This window comes from Scomber scombrus, chromosome 18 (genome assembly GCF_963691925.1).
Source record: "Scomber scombrus chromosome 18, fScoSco1.1, whole genome shotgun sequence".
NCBI classification, from domain to species: Eukaryota; Metazoa; Chordata; class Actinopteri; order Scombriformes; family Scombridae; genus Scomber; species Scomber scombrus.
The window spans coordinates 11,229,395-11,249,492 of NC_084987.1; the positions used below are offsets into that span (position 1 = coordinate 11,229,395).

The following is a 20,098-nucleotide window of genomic DNA, read 5'->3' on the forward strand; positions in this document are numbered from 1 at the left end:
AGATGTAAAAGGCTGGTCGTGACTGAACAGTGGAAAACGTTAGAATGCTGGATGCCAGGCAGAGTTACTTAGGGCCATAAAGCTAGCCCCTGGCCTACCCAGAGCATGTGTTTCTGTCATCAGGAGGATTGTATGCCCTGGGTGTCTGTCACTTCAGAGTTTCTTTTTGCTTTGAACAAGCCAGCGTTCAACGCAAACACCCCATCAGGACAGAGAGATGAAACAAGTTTTAGGCTTGTTAAAGCAGGGGTATAGAGCTGCACATGTGTGTACAGAAGACCAAACATCCAAATAACTCAAAATCCAGACTGTATAACAATGGAAGCCCACCTGTTCATAGGTTTCACTCAACTCATTCAATGGCAAACATCTCTTTTCCAAATATCCCATTAATAATTAATATGATAGCTGTATTTGGCATTATTACAACCAGTTTTAACTTCAGGTTATATATTTCAGTACCATTTTCGAAAATGGAAAACATCATTTTCAATGATTTATTCGAGTAATGCATTTTTTAACTACAACACCAGGCCTGATATTTTTCATCCTGCACATTTACCATTACTCACTAAATGCAGCTATCCACTCAACCCTCCTTTGTCCAAGACATGACATGATGGAAAATGTATTTTGCGAGGGCTGTGCTGAAAAGGAAATCCAGGCATTAGTCACTCGGGCCCCCTCAGTGCTGTCACATGAGGGACTTTCTGACTTCAAGTAAGAGAGGATTCTTAAGGACTTGCCACATTTTGCTCTGCATTGACATCTCCTTCCTGAGTGTCAGATCTGATCACTATTTAAACAGTGCCCTGCATTCATTCATTTAGCCTTGATTTCAGCAACCACAAGGGTGGTGGTGCCTAATTGCGGTTTGACTAAAAGTGGTTTGTTCTGTAAGGGAATTCAAACCGATCCAGAAATTCAGTTCATTGTTTCTATAAAATTTTCTTCATTGGCTTCTGTGTTTGAAAATCATTTCTCACTGCTTTATCCAGATCACTCCTACACACTGTTGCTGGATGAATACTACACATGGAAACATTAATGTTGAGGGTAAACCAGCAAGCTCTGAGGAATGAGCTCTTAACCAAGGACTCACATTTCAGAAGAACTTCAAACAGTCTGGTACTGGAGGCCAGTTTGTAAAACCACAAAAAGAGTGGACCGCATGCGAAGGAAAGAAATTCTCCAATATATGAGGGCGTGGGCTACGGACTTCCCTTATTTGCGACCCCCTCAATCTGGTGCCTCAAGTCCCACTGTGATTGCATTGACCCTCTTCCTCCTTTTGCCCCTGAGGCTGCACTTATTGTAGCGATGTGGGGCTTCAGTGCTTCCTCTTCCCTGTTTGTCCTACAGGAGCTTGGAGAGACTGGGGAATTAGAACAAGCTGTTGAAACAGCACTTCCATGGGAGTGCATGTCAAAGAGACCCCCAAGATGGCCATTCTTATATTTGTGGGAAATCCATATCCAAAGCCTACTGCTAAGAAGGAAGCAGTCTGTGTGCTGTATATTCACAAAGATTGAGAATCCATACTGCATTACTGCACTGACAACAGCAAATAATTTGATGGTGTGGTCCAGACATGAAACATTTCTGCATTTGTTACCTCAGACAAGACCTTGTGAAACTTTGTGTTGTATTGATGACACAATCTGTGTTGTTTACTGTATATTTGAAATGATATTTCAGTAGCATGTTGTCTGAGTGCTTGTGAATGTAAGAGTTTATGCATTTGCAATGCAGATAGAAAAAGGAAAATAAATAAATTGGTATCCACTAGTTTGAATCACAGAACTAGTCCTAGTAATTATGTCCCATAATGGAGCCAATAGTGTAATTAGGGGTTAGTACAGAGCAGAGTGCGGACCACATCTGGGATCCTCCAGGGACTCCCTGTCTCAACATGTTCACCAGAGTGTGAGAACCTCAGCCCATAAGCACACCTAAACACACAGAGCTGCTCCAAATACAGCACTACAACATGACCTTACATGACAAGTTTTATATTAAATGATAGAGTGGGATTTTTCTAAAAAAAAAAATAAAAAAATTTAAAAAAAAAGCTAAAAAGCTAAAAAAGATATAATCCAATGTTCTCACATATTTACCAAAAAATGTTTTAATTGGCATTCCAGATAAACATTTTTTTTCTCTAAAGTTTGACCATGTCAGGAGGATGTTATGACACTGTGAGAAGCCTAAAAGACATTGTGACACGCAGAGCAATCATCACACTTTGCTTTGACTAAAGGAATATGAAACAAGCAACAGGTGATCCCAGGCCTGTTTTTCTCCTCAAAGCAGCAGGTGCCTGCCTCTGTCCAAACAACTCAGCAGGGGCCTTTACTTTCCAGTGAGAACCACAAGGAAGGTCCAAGTATTCACGAGAGCTACATCACCACCTGAGGTTTCCAACACTCTCTGAAACTATTCTGATAAAGTTTGGCCATGCCTGCTATAATGTTGATGGATTTGAAAACATAGTTTCTCAAGTCAAATATTCTACATACAAATGCCAAAATAAACCCAAACCACCTAGATGTCTATTTATGACAATAAGACAATAGGTCTAATAATTTGGATACTGTTTTGTTCTTTCAAATTATACACATCAGTGTGGACCAAGCCTGAGTGGTTGATGGTACTGAAAGGGTATAGGTACACATGACTTCTGTTTTTACTGATGGGACCTGAAGTGACTATCCACCATCCTGTAATCTATCCTCTGTCCTACCTGCCACAGGTGTGGTGTGTCAGTGCCACAAACTAGGAAAGTGTGATAAGGGACATCAGTGCTCCTAAAACACCTTGCTCCCACCTCCTAACCCAGCTTTGATGGTTGACGGTTTGCAGGGCCTAACAGCTGCTCTTAAATTAGAGAGTATGAGAGAACACAACACGACTCAAGAATGTCTGGATTGTCTGGATTGCCTTTCTCTTCCGCAGAGTCCTGGGAAGATGGCTGCAGCTAAATCAAAGTTTTGTCAGGATGCTGGATAATCCAATACATCGTATCCGCGCATAATGCATTCCTGGCCTCATATTCTAAACATTCCTTTGGAAATGCCAGCTGGCTTTAAACATTGGGAGGGGGTGCACATATGCTGGAGATGAATATTAGAAGATTAATAACTGAACAGCAGGGACAGAGGAATTGAACATGTCAGTTATTTGTGGCAGGGTGATGGTGTCTGCCCTGGGCCCAATTGTCAGGCCAATCCTGAGGTGAGACCTCTTCTCTCATGCATTATCACACTTCCTTCATTAGTTGCTGGGGAGACAGTGACCAGGTCACTGGGGTCAGTGTGGCCAGAGGCATGGTTGTAAAATTACCCAGACAATAAAGTCAGCCTCAATAATGGTGTAGCAGCCATTCAAGAGAGATTAGCACTACACAGCCTTTACGGATCCACCCAGGAACACAAACTCTGCCTAAAGCCAAAAGGACACCACACAAATACAGGGCAAATTAGGCAGTGAGGGAGGAGCATCACATACTTTCCAGACAGCAAAATCTGTGGGCCATGCAGTTGTTAGGGCCTCACATGAGGTGAACATACAGTAGATAGTAAGGCCATGAGAGAGGAAATGGAGGAACAAGAGATTGATAGACTTGGGGTGAGAGGATGGGTGGGATAGAACAAACGAAGGAAGCAAGATTAAAGGAGTGGGATGAGTAGTAATGGCCGGACAGCTGTTTGAACAACAGTAGATGGGGTGTAGAGGGTAGATGGGAAGAAAAATAGGAATTAGAGAACTGAGAAGAGAGGATGAAACATTCATGGAAGCTTAGAGACACAAGCTTCCAGATAGTGAGAGGGAGGGTGGATCCAGCCGTCATGCTGATTTTCTCCTCCTGCTGCCATAGACCAGCTTGTTATTTTTCTTCAACGTGTTTTAATAAAAGTGGAATTACTGCAAGCCCTCCTCTCTCCTCGGCCCTTGGGTGGTGTGGTGTGGAATGTCTGCTGCTGTCAGCCACCCCTTCCACCCCCTCTGCACCACGACCAAGCCTTTCTGGAGAGGACTTCTACCTGCTTTAAACATACACTCCTATATGACCCAGATCTGAAGAGCAAAATAATAAGAGTGACAGGATAATAGTGAGCTCAACTTAAAATTCCTTCAGCCCACATTTCATCTCGATATGGGAAGACAAAAGCAATGAAATGAGAATTATCCACATACAAGCATGAACTCGATAGTCTTTAGTCTCACTGTGAGATATAGAGAGAGCGATTGAAATCAAGAAATCTACAAACAGTCGTCAACAGTTTTTCCTTTTTAAAGCAGGATAGTCAGGACTCGGGCACAGAGCACTTAAAGTATATTGAACCCAGACACTTCCTTTTAGTCCCACCCTGTATTACTCCATTACTGCTTTCCTTATCACTCAAGTGTGCCTCTAAGCCAACCATAGTTTGAGGGAGGAACCTTTCAAACCTACCATTTCCTGAATCCACCTCTTTTTCTTGATTTGATACTTGCTTTCACTCCATATGCTGACCATACAGAATCATCAACCACTTTTAATGAAGTCCAACAGCTGCTGTGGTGTGTCTGTGTCTGATAACATCCTTGACTGAATCAAGTTCTGCTCCTGCCTTCCACAACTGATCTACTCTACTCTGATGAAGAGGAAGGCAGTGGGGGTGATAACCACAAATGTAATCTCATACTGCTTCAGTGGGCTTGGACAAAAGGGCCGATGCTTCCATGATGGATTTTGCATCAGAGAGTGCTTGGCCGACAAAGGGAGCAGGCCTGTTGATTTTGGCAGGGAGACACATTGGACAGTGTTGGCAAGATTCATGCCAGACATTCACAAATAGCCACAGTCCAACTACAATACCATTATATCTTAGGAGAAAACATCAAAAACCAGATGGGTCAACCTGGCAAAAAATTATAAAAAATACATTCCAGTACCCAATAGGATGTGTGCTGGATCAAAAATACCTCGCAGAGTGAGGGAAGAGCGAGGCCATATAGCTTCCATTTTCAGGACTTTTAATTTTCAACTGCATGGCGGCTCCAGAACTGCTATTTGGTGTGGGGACCTCTCCCTTTTCCAACTCAACCTGGCAAAAACACACCAACCACAAATATATCCATTGCTTGATTTTTGACCTTGGAAGAATGAGTCTGCTGTATATGGCATCCCTGATACTGGATACATGGAGGCTTCTGTGTTAGTGGCAAAAAAAGGCCTTGTTTCAACTCACTATGTGTACAGGTATGTGTACATAGAGCAGACGGTGGGTTTGGTAGGTAGAAAGGTACAGGCTAATTATCCCATTCTTGGTTGCTTTAGTAGTAATTATACCTTAGTGGTGCACTTGCATTGTTACTCACTGGCTGTTGTTTTGATTGCGCACTGGTCTGGTTTAGCGTTTTTCCCTGTTCTTTTCTTAAGGAGAATCTTGGCTCAGGAGGACTCTGCTGGGACACGTAGAGGCACAGGTGGGGCTGTGGGTGCAGCCTCTCTCACCTCAGTGTGGAAGTGTGGGAACCACTTTGCCGCCAGTAGCGCATGAGTAACAAGGACCCTGAGGGAGTGTGGCGTAATCTCCTCTAACGCTCTAGTCTCTTCTCTTTCTCCCACTCAGTGGAACACACACATTCACTCAGAAGACTGGTAAACTCATGCATTTATGTCAATCAGCATGTATTTGCAAACAGCAATCTTCAAATAAAAGCTCACTGTGTAAATCACATGGACACAGACGTATTTGTAGTGTAAACATGGTCACAGCCAGGTAAATAATAGCTTGCACTGGTTTTCCAAAGGAACTTCCATTAAAAATTACACCAAAAATGTAACCATTTGGAAAAATATGTGACATAAATTTTAGGCTTAGTCTTGAGGTGCATCATTATCTCTGATGAATGTAAAACTAGCAGAGATTAAATCTGTAACTGGCATGCAGCATTAAAATGCATTTTAACAAGTTTAACATTTTTCAAAAGCAGATGACAAAACGAACAATATGAACACACAAGGTCTCTATCAGATTAGACTAGATAACTGTGTAATAAATAAACAAATAAATGTGTATTGTGCACAAATTATGAGCCAGTGTTCTTTGTCATAATTCCCCCAACATGTCCTACTGGATATAGCAAGTATTTTTTATATATCCAGATGAGAGAAAGTGCGGTGATATAAAAGAATATTGTAATTTATGTAAATTAGCAGGTCGTTAAGCCTTGTGTTCATCCTGTGTTTCATCTTAAACTCTAGGAAGAGTGCTGAATTATTGCATCAAAACAACCAAAAACTGAGCAACCCACTGAGGGCAAAATGAATTGCTAGTAAAGTGCTCAGGCAAAAATGGATGCTTCCCTAAACGAACAATGTTTGCAAAATCACGTGCCGCAGAAAACTACATACACCATTTTTACACATGTTCACAGTACACTGCGTTCAAGTGAACATAATTGATTATGATGTGTAATGTGGACATCTTTGTGAAGGAATGCAAAAGAATGACAATAAATTGCTGTTCTAATACAGATTTTATAGAGCTGTGTTGCTGGGGTTGTTGGGGGCAGTGGGCTGGCAGCTGTTGCTGCTGTGCAGGGGCCCTCAGGTCTCGGCCTACCCCTAATGGCCAGACCAGCTGTCGGAGTTCTGTCTGTAGGGGCGCGGGGCTTCAGGAGGCGGGGAGGGCATGAGAACTTCCACCCCCCTGTCCTGGGGGGCGGGTCCCCGCCTTGTCTGCCCTCCTCTGAAAGGGGGTGATTGATGGCGCAGGGTTGACACCATGCTTCCCCAACAATTGACTCAGGAGGGACAGAAGATGAACAGAGAGCTCGGGACCCCTCCACGTCTTTCTCCTCTGGTTTTCAGAGGCAAATGTGGGATCAGTCGCAGTTATAATTCAGTCATTTTTCTCAATATGTCTTTTATTTGACATTTTTAGTGGAGCATATGCCACTTGAAACACTTTTCAAGGCTGTCAGTGAAATATCTGCCAACAAACTCAAGTTATGTTCTGCTTTATTTGTCAGATTACATGGATTTAACATGGTTTTGTCAAATGACTTAAATGACCCCTCTGCCTTTCGTTAAGATAAGCCCTCTTGTTGCAGCAGGACTTCAGTGCCCTCTTCCTTATACCAGTTCAATTAATCCAGACATCAGAGAGGAAATCCATGGTGCCTCCAGGGTGGAGAGCGTCATAGTCTCAAACGTGTGCATTGGGTCATCAGCGGCATCAGTCCAGAGTCTAGGCACCGGGGCCTGCTAACACAGACCTGACCTTTTGCACTAAACCCCAGGATCCTCCCTGGATCCCTTTCAGCAAGTCGCCAGCACCTCCGTTCTCCTTCAAGATTTACAGCCCCGTGGAGGGAGAGAGGAGGTGGAAGAGTTGTGGGGGTGTGTGTGTGTGTGGGGGGGGGGGGGGGGGGGGGGGGGGGGGGCAGGGGGCACTGGGGCACTGTCCGGCAGCTGTTCACAGTGGTCTTAAGTAGCTATTTCACACGGAAACAGAGTCATGGCTTTCTGAATTCCTCCAGCTGGCCAGTCTCCATCTCCGTCTGCAATACATTCCTGCACAGAGATGTCTATTGCACTCTCTGCCCTCCATTCTCACTGTTCTGGTAATGCAAATGCCTCCAGACCCTCCACCACTGAATTTCAGTACACTGTCCTCTGTAGATTTATATCTTGAAAGGAAGGGACAAAAATCTTGATTAGTGACAGAGCATTCTGATTTTCTTGTGGATAGAGTGATTCATTCATTCATTCATTCATTCATTCATTCATTCATTCACTCATTCATTCATTCATTCATTCATTCATTCATTCCTACAAATTCCATAAAATCTCTGTGTGCCCCGCTGTCTTCTAGGACAACAATTTAGCAAACCGTTCAGAAACAGTTCAGAAAACTAACAGCTCAGAGAACAAAAGATTGCCATAGATAAAACTTCTATTTCCCTCCTTCTCTCTGTCCCTGTCTTCTGCAGTAACAAGACGTGTGTACACATAGAGGATTTAATAGCCGTTTAGAGAGCTTGTGTGAAAGTCAAACACTTTTTCCCACAATCCAACGAAAGATCCATCATTCACGTGTGTTTACTTTAGGCAAAAAGCCCTAGTCTCCAAGTCACTGTGTGTGTGTGTGTGTGTGTGTGTGTGTGTGTGTGTGTGTGTGTGTGTGTGTGTGTGTGTGTGTGTGTGTGTGTGTGTGTGTGTGTGTGTGTGTGTGTGTGTGTGTGTGTGTGTGTGTGTGTGTGCAGAGCGAGTGGGTGGGAGGAAAAGAAGAAAAGAAGCTCGGTGGAAGAGGACACAGAAAGTATGAATACGCACACAACTCCAGCAGTAACCTCTGTTCTTCATTGTGCAGGATGACAAATTAATTAATCAGGGACTGGGGAAGCACAATGTGAGAAAGTAAGATGTCCTATATATGAAGCAAAGAGAACAAAAAATGTACATTGATATAGATATTATTATAATATTTTATATAATGAGAAAGGTTATGTTAAAATTGGACTTTTTGTTTGAAAACTTAATGACAATCAGAACAAAACAAAACTTGATATAACATGAATGTAATTACATAAATACACACCTCTCACAATGACAAAAATCTAAATGCTTCCTCTCTATGGTAATTAGCATTCAAAGTGAATTTTAAAAAAACCTGCATGATCACAGGCATCACAGGAAAGACTTTGCTGTTTCTTTGCTGTGTATTTTCCTGAAAAACTGGCACAAGTGTGGAAAGGGTTGAACAAACAAACACTTAGGATCCTGGGAAAATCAGAGGTGTTCCTTTCCTAATTAAAGATCCCAGCTTCCCAGAACAGAGCAGAAACAAAGAGCAGTTATCTTATCACTGTGGGATACGGTTGAGTGTGTGTTGTGTGTATGTGTGTATGGGGGCTGCTTATGCCTTTGTCCCATACAGAGACAACATCAGGAGTGTGTCTTCTATCTTTTCAAATCTCAGTATTCCACTACACTTGAAGCTGAAGTGCTTAGCCACAAACCCTAAATGATAAAGAGATCATACAATTATGAAGCAGCAATAAAGAAGACAATTCAGATCATCAAACTAAATGCTGCGCTGCAATTGGCCCTGACGTCTGTCTGTAGGGGGTCTCAGCTGCTGATTGGCCGTGACCGGTTTTGTAGAGGGGCTTCTAATCCTCTCCACACTCTCTGTGGGTGCTCTTAGGGCTTTTCCCACATAAATCAGTCTGGCCTGGGTGGTAAAGTCATCACATCCACTGTGTCCACACACACTGCCTGTTAGCACCCCTATCACATGGAGCGTGCTAGCTCTGAAAGGCCACCGAGCATGAAAGGAGGGCACTGGCTGACCACACTATATCTACTCTGACTGGCAACCACCCTCAACACTGTATTGCTGTTATGAAGGAAATGCCATTGTATGCAAAATTACTTAAATGTGCACAACCACAGCTACAATACCATGAACTCTCTTATGAGTATAGTATGGAAACTCAAATTATTAAAAAAACTATTATGTTATGTTGGTCTAAGTGACTCCTGCTGTGTAAGAAACACACTCCCCTGCTGTGTAAGAGCAAAGTGAGGGTAGTATAAGGACAGTGATAGCATAAGTATACCATTTTGCCATTTACCCATGGGTGGTCTTCACTTAACTGCCTTTAGTCAGCTTTTATTTTTTTTATTCTTGTCTATGCAAACGTCATCATTCACATATAGTTCTGGATAAAAGCCTTTCTATTTGCAATGTGCATCACAATAGAGCACGTTACCCCAAGGTATCAAATGCTCAGCGAGAGGAACTATATAGAATGTTGTCCAGCTGGGTACATACAAGCAGAAAGGTAGTGCTAGAAAGGCAGGCTCTACCTTAAATGTGTACACTCAAGTCAAGATTACATAGGCCTGCTATTTCTTCAGATTTAGTTCAGATTGGAGAGCTGCTCTCTTTCCAACAGAGAACAGAGTTATAAATCCTGACCTGCGACATACTTGTTTGTGTGTTTGGAGATTACCCCTGAGTCCTGCGCGAGAACTTTGTCACCAGGGCTTCCACTCTCACACTTTTGCTCCAGTACAAACAAAACACTGATTTATTTCTTCTGTGTGTGTGTGTGTGTGTGTGTGTGTGTGTGTGTGTGTGTGTGTGTGTGTGTGTGTGTGTGTGTGTGTGTGTGTGTGTGTGTGTGTGTGTGTGTGTGTGTGTGTGTGTGTGTGTGTGTGTGTGTGTGTGTGTGTGTGTGTGTTGTGTGTGTGTCTGTGTGTGTGGAAAGACAAAGGTTGAGAGACAGAAAAGATAATGAGACAAAGAGAGATGTAAAATGATTAAGAATTCTTTGAAATGACAATTTACAGACTACAGTGCCAAAAATGTCCCAGAAAGAAACCAGAGACTGTCCTACCACTGGTGTTCACACAAGATTTAGTTCGCTGTTCTCTTTCATTTCTGAAACAATCAAGGGGAGGTCACATTTCCAGAGGGAAGGACTGGAGCGGCCACTTCCACTAATGAGATCAGGGAGAAAGGAGACAAACTAGAATTCTCTGATTGGCTCTTTATTTCCTGGAGTTAAGCAGTGTAGATGGTAATCCTCCCAAACAAAGCATTTTAGCTTGGGAGTGAAGAAAATTGGAAGTCATGTGGACATTTCAAAAGATAATACAGCAAGTCTGATTACACAGGGGGGTTCGATAATTCACTGACAGGAAAATGCAGCTTTGCTGAAATACCTGGGACCATTCAAAGAAGATAGAACATATTCAAATTTCAGTTTGAAGACAATTTAAACATCCTATATTTAACTGGATGCCTGTTTCCTTGTACTGTAATTGTATTTGTAAAGGACAATTATGTTGATTATTTCCACAGTTATGTTATTATGTTTAATTTATTCTTCTTGGAATAGTTTCTTCTTCTTTTTTTTTTTTTACATTATCTTGATTGATAACAGCCTTGACTCCTACTGATATTTTTGTTGTAAAAACATTGTTAGACATGAAGAAGCTTTCATGGAATGATCAAGGCCATGAGTTTTTCAGAAGAATGAGGCACGTGAGGCATTTGTAGACTTGTGAGAGCCCAGATAGCAACATGTTGTAAATGCATACTGTTTATCCCTGAGAACACTGAAAAATCTTTCCCCGGGACATCCTCCAACTGGAAGCAAGTCAAAATACTGCCAGACGTTGCCAGAGTGAGAATCAGTTTGTGACTACTACATCGCTGGGAGGTGAAAGATATTTCACAGCAAGATGAAAACACAAAAACACATCTTATTACACATGCTTGTAAAAAAAAAAAAAACAACTGTATTACACCTTCTTACAGGTCTCTATGTAGTTTTCAGTTGTAGCTGGAGAAACACATGCACGCATATATTGGATACAAGCCTGCATTAAGATGGTATGATAAGGTGAGATTTTAAAGAGGATTTTCAATCAGTTGCAGTAATAAGTGTTAATGAAGTATACAGAATTCAGTAATCATGTCATTATGCACAAAAAGCTGAATCAAGCTATTGAAAACTGTGCATTGCCTAACTTTCATCACACGATGGGTGCCAAATGAAGCAGGTGTCTGTGAGGCCTAACAAGCTCTTTTCACTGACCCCTATAGATGACGTCACAAGTACTAACGAACTTCACTCCAAACCAGCCTGCCACATTCATGGCCCTACCCATGCTTGTAATTTATTCAAGGCCAGGACCAGGAATAGTGTGATGGAGAGGGGGAGATGCTGGTGTAGGGGCAGTGTGCTTGAATATTAGTGTGCTGCCCTCCCCTGCAGAGAGAAACTGTGTCATAATGCCGGACTCCTTTTATGATTCAAATCAAGGCTTTTGTCTCTGTAAGCGACCGGCTCCGCTCTGTGCCGCAGAACAACCGAGGCACTATACGCCGGCTGCAGAAAATGAGTCCACTGCCATAGGCTGAGGAGGTGCAGTCTGAGAGAGCAGGACAGCAACTCAGTACATGGGCTGTGCGGATGGCAAGAATGCCTAAACTCTCTGCTACCATGTAAACACAATTCACTCTCTTATCTGCAATTCATAAACTGTAAACACGCAAATAAATAAGTAAGCTTGCACAGAATTGGACACCTTCCAGTCTGCCACCATAATATAGAAGCTTTGTAGTATTTTTCCTCAGATCACCACAATGCCTCTTTTTTAACTCATAGATTCAAAATGAATACATATATTTGATTTGAGGTAATTATGTTTGTCTCAATGTTATTTCACAGTGTATGATGAGATTTAAACACCACAATAATTTACATAAGCATAATCAATGTATTAATGACTGAGGACATAGAATAACCTACACATTCCTCCATTTTCATATTAAAAGATCTATCTGTCAAGATTTGTGGAAATATCATGAGATACCAGTGGTTTTCAGGTTTTCTGAACTCTTGTGTGTTTCAGGTCTTTGTTAGATTGTATCCAGTTTGCAGTTGTGCAAGTATTATAGTTACTTCACTTCCCAGTAACTTTCTTTTTTTTTGTAATCAGTAAATGCTTTTCACACGCCCAGCATTCACTTTTCTGAATTGTGTAATCTGTAGCTCTGTGGCTGGAGAATAACCCAGATGAATCAGCTGTTGCTTCAGTGTGGATGCTTCTCTACCAACTGTATTTACAGACTGAATTTACTTTCCATTTTAGTTTAATACTAATGAAGAGAGACAGAGAAAGATTCTGTGAACGCTGTTACACCAGTTGTGTAATGGTAAAAGCAGTTTTTCAATGATTAACTCAGCAAAGTGCCCATTTGTAATTGCTTCCACTATGGTTGCTGAACTCTCTTCAATATAATTTCCTTCCTCCTTTCTTTCAAATAAAACTATTCCGTTGTGTGTGTGTGTGTGTGTGTGTGTGTGTGTGTGTGTGTGTGTGTGTGTGTGTGTGTGTGTGTGTGTGTGTGTGTGTGTGTGTGTGTGTGTGTGTGTGTGTGTGTGTGTGTGTGGTGGAGGGGGGCAGTGGCGGCGGTACGTTAAAGTCCCTGCAGGATCCTGTTGGGAGGATCTGCCCACGGACTATCTGGTGTGTAGGGGTGGGTGTGTGTGTGTGTGTGTGTGTGAGAGAGAGAGAGAGAGAGAGAGAGAGAGAGAGAGAGAGAGAGAGAGAGAGAGAGAGAGAGAGAGAGAGAGAGAGAGAGAGAGAGGAGGCGGAGTAACACCAGACGCTGGGACAGATCGGGAAAGAAAAGTTTTTCAAAAGTTTCAGGAGGTTAACCGAGAATCACAGCAGCCGTGGCCGAGCTGCGGAGGATAATACGCGTACTGGGGCCTAACGCAACTCTTCCCGGCTGACTTTATGAAAAATCCCCCATCGACTTTGGAGCCTTTATTTTCATGTGAACTTAACAAAGGATGTATTTCTACTAAAACCCCAACTTAAAGTGCTGGAAACTTTTCCACCGAAATGGAAGGGAATATTCCATGGATTATTTTGTCATTTTTATTGTTTATGCATATTTGTGAAGGTAAGTCTAATTAAGTATAATTGCAAAGTATGGTAGACAGGGTGGTACATCGTTTTTGGTGACCCATCAGATTCTGTGACCTGCACTGTTAGGTTTAGGCATGAGAAGTGAGATGGTTCGAGTAAGAATGTCAGCGCAGGTCACAGAATCTGATGGGTCACCAAATACGCTGTAACATCGGACTTGTCCGGACAGGCACTGCCCCGTTTAGGAAAAGAACTGGGTCTATCTATGACCATGTAGACTACTGATGAGCACTGGCATCTTTATGTGCAAAAACTGACTTTTAAAATTGACATTTTATTTGATAGATGTTTGAGTTGCAGATAAGAACTGACAATCTGCAACGTTTTCCCAAACCAATTAAAGCCTAATCGAACCGCAACCGATATTGAAGACGCTTAAAGTAACACAATACGTCTACAACACACAATTGTTGTGAAGAAACAGGTTTCAGACGGATTACATTAGTTGTTAATGCAATAGATGGTTTTCATCTTTGGGGAAAACTTGATGGCACGATGAGCGCTGCGGATCCACCGAAACCCCAAATCTTGAAGTTACTTCTGTATTAGCGTCTAAAGATTGGCTATTGGCTTTGTGCAAGGATGTTTAACCCCAAAAAAGTTTTGTTTTTTTAAAGAAGATATTGTGAGTAAATCGCAGGGTGAACATGTATTTAAAACGGGGGGAGATGAGCTTTAAGTTCCCCCCTCCCCTTCTGAACAAAGACCTTTTAAACAACTGGATATTTTTTCCCTCAAAACGGATGAGCTGTGATTGTCAGACAGCCTATGCTGAAGTAATGTCTCCAAAACTAGCTGGTTTCAATACATAAACAATCTCATTACGCTCATATCAGCATGTATCTCTATCAAGGAAACACACACACACACACAAAAGTTTATCTGCTATGACAAATATGCGGGTGTGTCTGCAAGATGCCCGTGGAAGAGAACTTGAAATCTGTATCAAATCTGTTTAAAAAAAAAGTAATGTCACATCAATTTGAGTCATTTCATGATATTTTACAGAGTTCATGAAGATTTCCTCTATTATTGCAACAAGACATCACTTAAAGTGTTGCTTTGAATTACTGTCTGTAGGATTAACATGTTCTGGTAAAAGTTAAAGTGGACCACATCCAGTTATTTGTCAGTTGTGTGGCTCTCTCTAACTGCTTTCTCAAATTTTCACAGGGTTCCGATGCACGGATAAATACAGACCTTGTGAAAATGGAGGGACATGCTTAGATTCATCTTCTCGATGCATGTAAGTGGAACATATACACAGATATACCGGTATAAGATTTGTGGGCCTTCCTTTCAGCAAAGCCTCAATTCTGAGTTTTCTCCTGCTCTCTCCTCAGTTCTTCATAATCTCAGCCTCTGAAAGGCATTCAAACCTTAAAGTGTAGGCCTTGTGTGTAAATTGATTTACACAGGATATTTGTTGTCACTTGGTTCATCAAAGGCTCATAGGAAAGGTTGATTTTCAAAGTGATACTTCAACAATGAAGGGAAAATGCTTTAATTTACAAAATTTACATAGAAGTGATGAAAGACAGGACAAATTGATTAGGCTTACACAGATGAGTTTCCACAAGCCTCAACAAGTTGGCACGTTGGCTGCCACACTCATCTCTTGCACCTGTTAAAGAGCTTTGTCACACATAAATCACAGCTTTGTGCTACACATTGCATGAGAATTTTTTTTCCTTCTGTTTCACTTCTGTTTTTTAAATGTCATTGTTATTTTTAATTTGTGTTATTTTCCTTGATTTCACAGTTTTCTTTTTACTAGGAAAAGCAGTTCAATACATTTAGAAAAAACTTTTTTGATGAATTGGCCTCATTTCCCGCCTGCTTTGGGCATTTTCATCTTTCTAATCTTTTGACAATGATAAGGCTTTTGTTTTTCAAATTGGTGAGGGGGGTTGTGTGCGAACCTATTACAATAGTCAAGTTAAATAGCCTACAGTGTCTTGCCTGGGGGTCATTTGTCCTTTTTAAAAACCCTGTAGCTTAGGGAACATGCCTACGTGTTTCAGATGGAGGAGATAGAGTCATTGATAGAACAAAGACTTCTTGACTACCAGCTGCCTCCAAAAAAGTAAAGTAATTATTTTATTGGATTGTAGTTTCACATACTTACAGTGGTTCAAATTGGGCCAAAGCTATGAAGGCATAGGCAAATCTTTTTAAAATACATATACATATTTGTTAAACCTAAAAGTAATTATGTAGTGGTAAGTCTCAGTGGTTTTACTGGCAGTACTAGACACTAGACCCTAGCCAATGTGTAACTTGACTGCATGTGGAACAAGTAACTGCCACCCACATTTTTTCAATCATTTGCTGGATGGGTGTAAGTAAATGTATAATTTTAAGCAGCTAGATCTTTTTTTCAGCATACCTAATAGTATTTTTCTGAGCAAATCTCCAGATTTGACCACATAATATCACTACATTGTGAGGAATGTGACTTCTTTTGGAAGGGGCCATTCATTTATCCTTTGTGTTCGCTTATTCCTTTGTGCAGTGTACATGTATTTGTACATATATAAGGGGTGTAGGAGCTGCAATCACTATGCTCGTTCAGTGCCAAAAAAAACGAAGCACTTAAAGGCAAAGTAAAAGGATTTCTATTGCAAGGGGACATCAAATGTCATAAAGAGTGCCACAGCAGGGCAGAGCAGTGGAGCGAAGCAGGGCTGCACGAGAGTGGTCAGACCAGTCCTAGACAGAGGTGAATGCAGGAGCCACCCCACCCCATACCCCTGGGAAGTTACAGAAACAGGAGATCCAAAACAGCAGAAAAGATCCTTTCTTCCACCAGATACCTGACTGTAACCTGGCACCATCAGAACAGGGTGTAGAGAGGGAGAGAAGAAAGGCCACAGCAAAAATTAGCCAATATGTAGTAGAAAAACAAAATGCAGCTACAAATGCATGTTTTGGCATTTGAAAGGAGAACTAGTATCTAACCTTTGCTTGAAATCCCAATTGGCATTATTTTGTATATAGAATATTGATCCTTTCCCACTCTAAAGTTGTCTAGCTACTGTGGGGGTTTTTTCTTGCGGCAACTAGCCTCTCAAGTGACAGTAAAATTGTTTATGGCAGGTGCCATTGTTACTGTCCCAGATACCAATGTATCCTCTGTCTTGTTGAAAAATCCAACTGTGATACCACACTATAGTTTTAACACGCCAGAAATCAAAACGTTTTTCCTTGTTCACAAAGTTCTCTGTTTCTTGTTTCTTTTATGTGTCTCTGAGTGTGCTGGCTTCCTCCTCAGGTGACAGTAAAGGTCACAGGCTAGACTGGCTGATAGGGGATTACAGGAGTAATCCTAAATAACCTGTTGAAGAGAACAAACTTTCTGATACCCATTTCACCCATTTCAATGACCCAGTCAAAGTCTGATGATGATAGATACTGGATACCATTTCTTTCCCCATCAGCCATCTCTGCCTCCATGATTGCAAAAATAGTAGCACAACAAGAACAAGTGTTTCATTCTATATTTCTAAATTGATCAAGCACAAAAAGAAGATGAAGCTTCAATCTCCAGTATAGAAACACTGCAGTGACCACTTTTAATGACATTAAAGTGTGAGATAAGTTAATTTACACTTTTAAACCAGGGTCTTGTGTTGGTAGGGAAATCCAGTAACTTGACCTGCAGTCAGATATGACGCAATCTGTGCTGAGCTCAGAATCTACATTGTACATTGGATTTGTGTGAAAGCTGTTATTAAGGAAGGACAAATTGATATTGACATAAAAGCAATTTATAACAATTTTGCATCTGCGCTGAAACATGCGTCTCTATCTGCAAATGGTGTGTTGACATATGCACTGATGGGAGTGTGGTTTTCACCAAACCAGAATGTAAAAGATGTGTAAGACAACAACTCAGACAACCCTAAAGACCAATTCATACTTTCTGCAGCCATATGGCTGCGAGGGTCCACATAGATGTCATCATCCGGCCATGTCCGCGAGGGTCCCTGCGCAGCCCAACATTTTTTTACCATGCAGACTATAAGTATAGCAAGCGCATCAACTGCACATGTGCCAGAAAAGTAAACAGCAATGCCTGTCTCATCTACTACTATGTATATACTATATACCTTTTCTCATTAAACTATTGGTTTTCTTTTCTCAACTATTTTTGTTCAGCAACATACAGGAACTCCTCAGCTGCATTCAGACTGAAAACAGCCATGTGTTAAACAATACATTGGGGCTATGCTGGTATGTTGTTTAAAGTGCATTCCAGCAAGTGCAGTTAGAGTAATAGATCATTAAAGGCTGATCAGAAAAACACTGCACAGTAGTTTGTAGTAGAGTCGATATTACACCTCTGGAAAGTTATAACGCTGCAACCCTGTTTACTAGCGGGCACATGTGGAACGTGCCTTTCTGTGAACCTCCGAAAAAAGTTTGAATGGAACCGCAGCCGCGTCCGCAAGACCACAGCTGTCCATGGAACTCGGAAAACATGAATTGGCCATAACACTTTCAGAGATTTTGTAGTTCAGCATGTCTGCTCTAGAGATAAAGTTACACTGAAACACCAGCTCTGCAAATCTATGCAGAAACATGTTTTTAGTCTTTATGTGTTACTGTGATGAAGATTTCACAAGCAAGTTCAAAATATCGCTTTTCAACCTGGCATAGATTTAAAATATAAACTTAATGCAAGGTTTAATCTAATTTTCAATTGGCATGCAGTAAATGTTTTTGAAGTGTCGTTTCTGTGATCTTACTGTGGCCAAGAGTTTTGAACTTGAACTGAAGGGCTGATAGTGTCACAGAGAGGGTGGCCTTCTAGGTGAGCAGTCAGGAAGTCCAGTTGAACAGCCATTGGCCCCTTGGCTTCGCCTGCCAGCAGAATGTGCTGCCTAGAGAGGGCCACAGCGGCGTGGCCAGAGGAGAGATAATTAGGCAGATTGAGAGGGTGTCATTCAGAGAGGATCCAGCTGGAGGAATTGGAATGGGGGTAGGGAAGGGGTAGAGGGAGACTGGGTAGGAGGGAGGGAGTAGGGGGCTGCACAGAGGACAGCTGGTGGATGTTGTGATGGTAATCCAGTGAAGTCAGATCTTGACAAAGGGGAAGCATAGGGCCAGGTGCTGCCATTGAGTAGTCTGCCGCCCCCATACTGTGAGAGACAAGCTCGTGGAGGAATGAAGCCAGTAGCTTGCAGTCTCTCTAGCACATGTTGCTTCTCTCACAGTGCAGCCAGGTCCACTCTTTCTCTCTCTGCATGTTGTCCCAGCTCCGGCGGCTCATCCTCTCCCTCTGTCTCTCAACACAGTGGCAGATCGCAGATTACAACCAACACTTTCCTCTCAGATCCTCTAAGATGAATGGAAATAAATGTGGGGCTTCTCCACTGTGTGAGGCCCTGGGATGGATACAGTGGTCCTCTGTATGTTATTAATGCTTTGCCCTTGGCCTCAGTAGCAGAGTTAGCATATAAATTGTGAGTCTTGTGTTATGACCCTATGGTAACTCCCAGCCCCTTGGGACATGACTATAGACTTTATCATTGATAGGGAGCAGACACTATGGAGTGTTGTTTTTCTAGTAAAACATTAGTATATTCCTACTTTATTTCACTTTTGAAAAATAACAAGAGCTTTAAATGTGTTTGAGGGTAAAGAAAACAGTCTCCTTTTTTCTATAATTTCCTCGGGGAGGGCACAACCTTTCGAAATGGGAAATGTGGCACCTCCAAGTGAATTTTCTCTTTTATCAAAGACAGAAGAAAAATGCCCTTTTGAGGAACATAATTCTCTAAGAAGTGGAAATATATACACATGCCAAGGCCCATATTTATTGACAGACCATAGCAAAGAGACAGATTATATTGTTGGCTTAGTTCAGAGCACCTCGGGACTAATGTTTTCTTTGGCATCTTTATGGTGGATTAGAAAGGAATGCTTAGTAAGATTCCTCCTGTCCCTCTGGTGCTTTCAGGTTATTGTCTATACCTCCCATCCATTCACCCTGGTAGCCTCTCCAGGAATGTCTTTAACAATACCATAGCCTTGTCTCATTGAAAATGGGATGTTTGGAGTGATTTGTTTGATTTAGTTGCTTTTTTTGTGTGTGAGGCAACATATAGTTCATATCACTCAGGCTGTCCTAAAAGGCAAAATGAGCCATTGTCATGTCATGGTGCATTACAGACCAAGTAATTTCAGATGACTTAATAGGGGGACAGTTGTCATATCCATATAAGTACTATCTGACCAAAAGGTTACACTATCATAAGAAGAAATATTCAGGCTTGTTGTCTCTCTGGGTCATGGCTAAAGACTGGGAGCTGTGGTTCCCAGGCCCAGTCACAGGAAGTGGTGCCTTCTGACCTCCCTGCTACACACATCCTGTCTTATCAGAGCAGCTTAAGCAGCTTACTTGATGTGCCTGGGGCTCCCTGCACCTCAACTTTCTCATATTTTCCTCATTTTATTTTATCCTTTCCATCACACCACATGGATATATTGTGCTAAAAGTGCTTAATCATGTATCACTTAGAACATGTATTTGGAAATGATATGTTTGCTTACTTGCTTGTCACACATATCCAGAAAATG

At 41.7% G+C, this 20,098-nt stretch overlaps 1 protein-coding gene across 1 annotated transcript in view; it reads left to right on the top strand.

Annotated features, from left to right (window-relative positions):
* Nucleotides 1-13,243: 13,243 nt before the first annotated feature.
* Nucleotides 13,244-20,098, top strand: part of notch3 (notch receptor 3) — a 29,759-nt gene continuing 22,904 nt past the window's right edge. Inside the window, exons 1-2 of the mRNA XM_062439608.1 lie at nucleotides 13,244-13,487; nucleotides 14,687-14,759. Of these exons, the coding sequence (XP_062295592.1) occupies nucleotides 13,427-13,487; nucleotides 14,687-14,759 (134 nt within the window). The 5' untranslated portion in view covers nucleotides 13,244-13,426. The remainder of the gene's footprint in view (nucleotides 13,488-14,686; nucleotides 14,760-20,098) is intronic.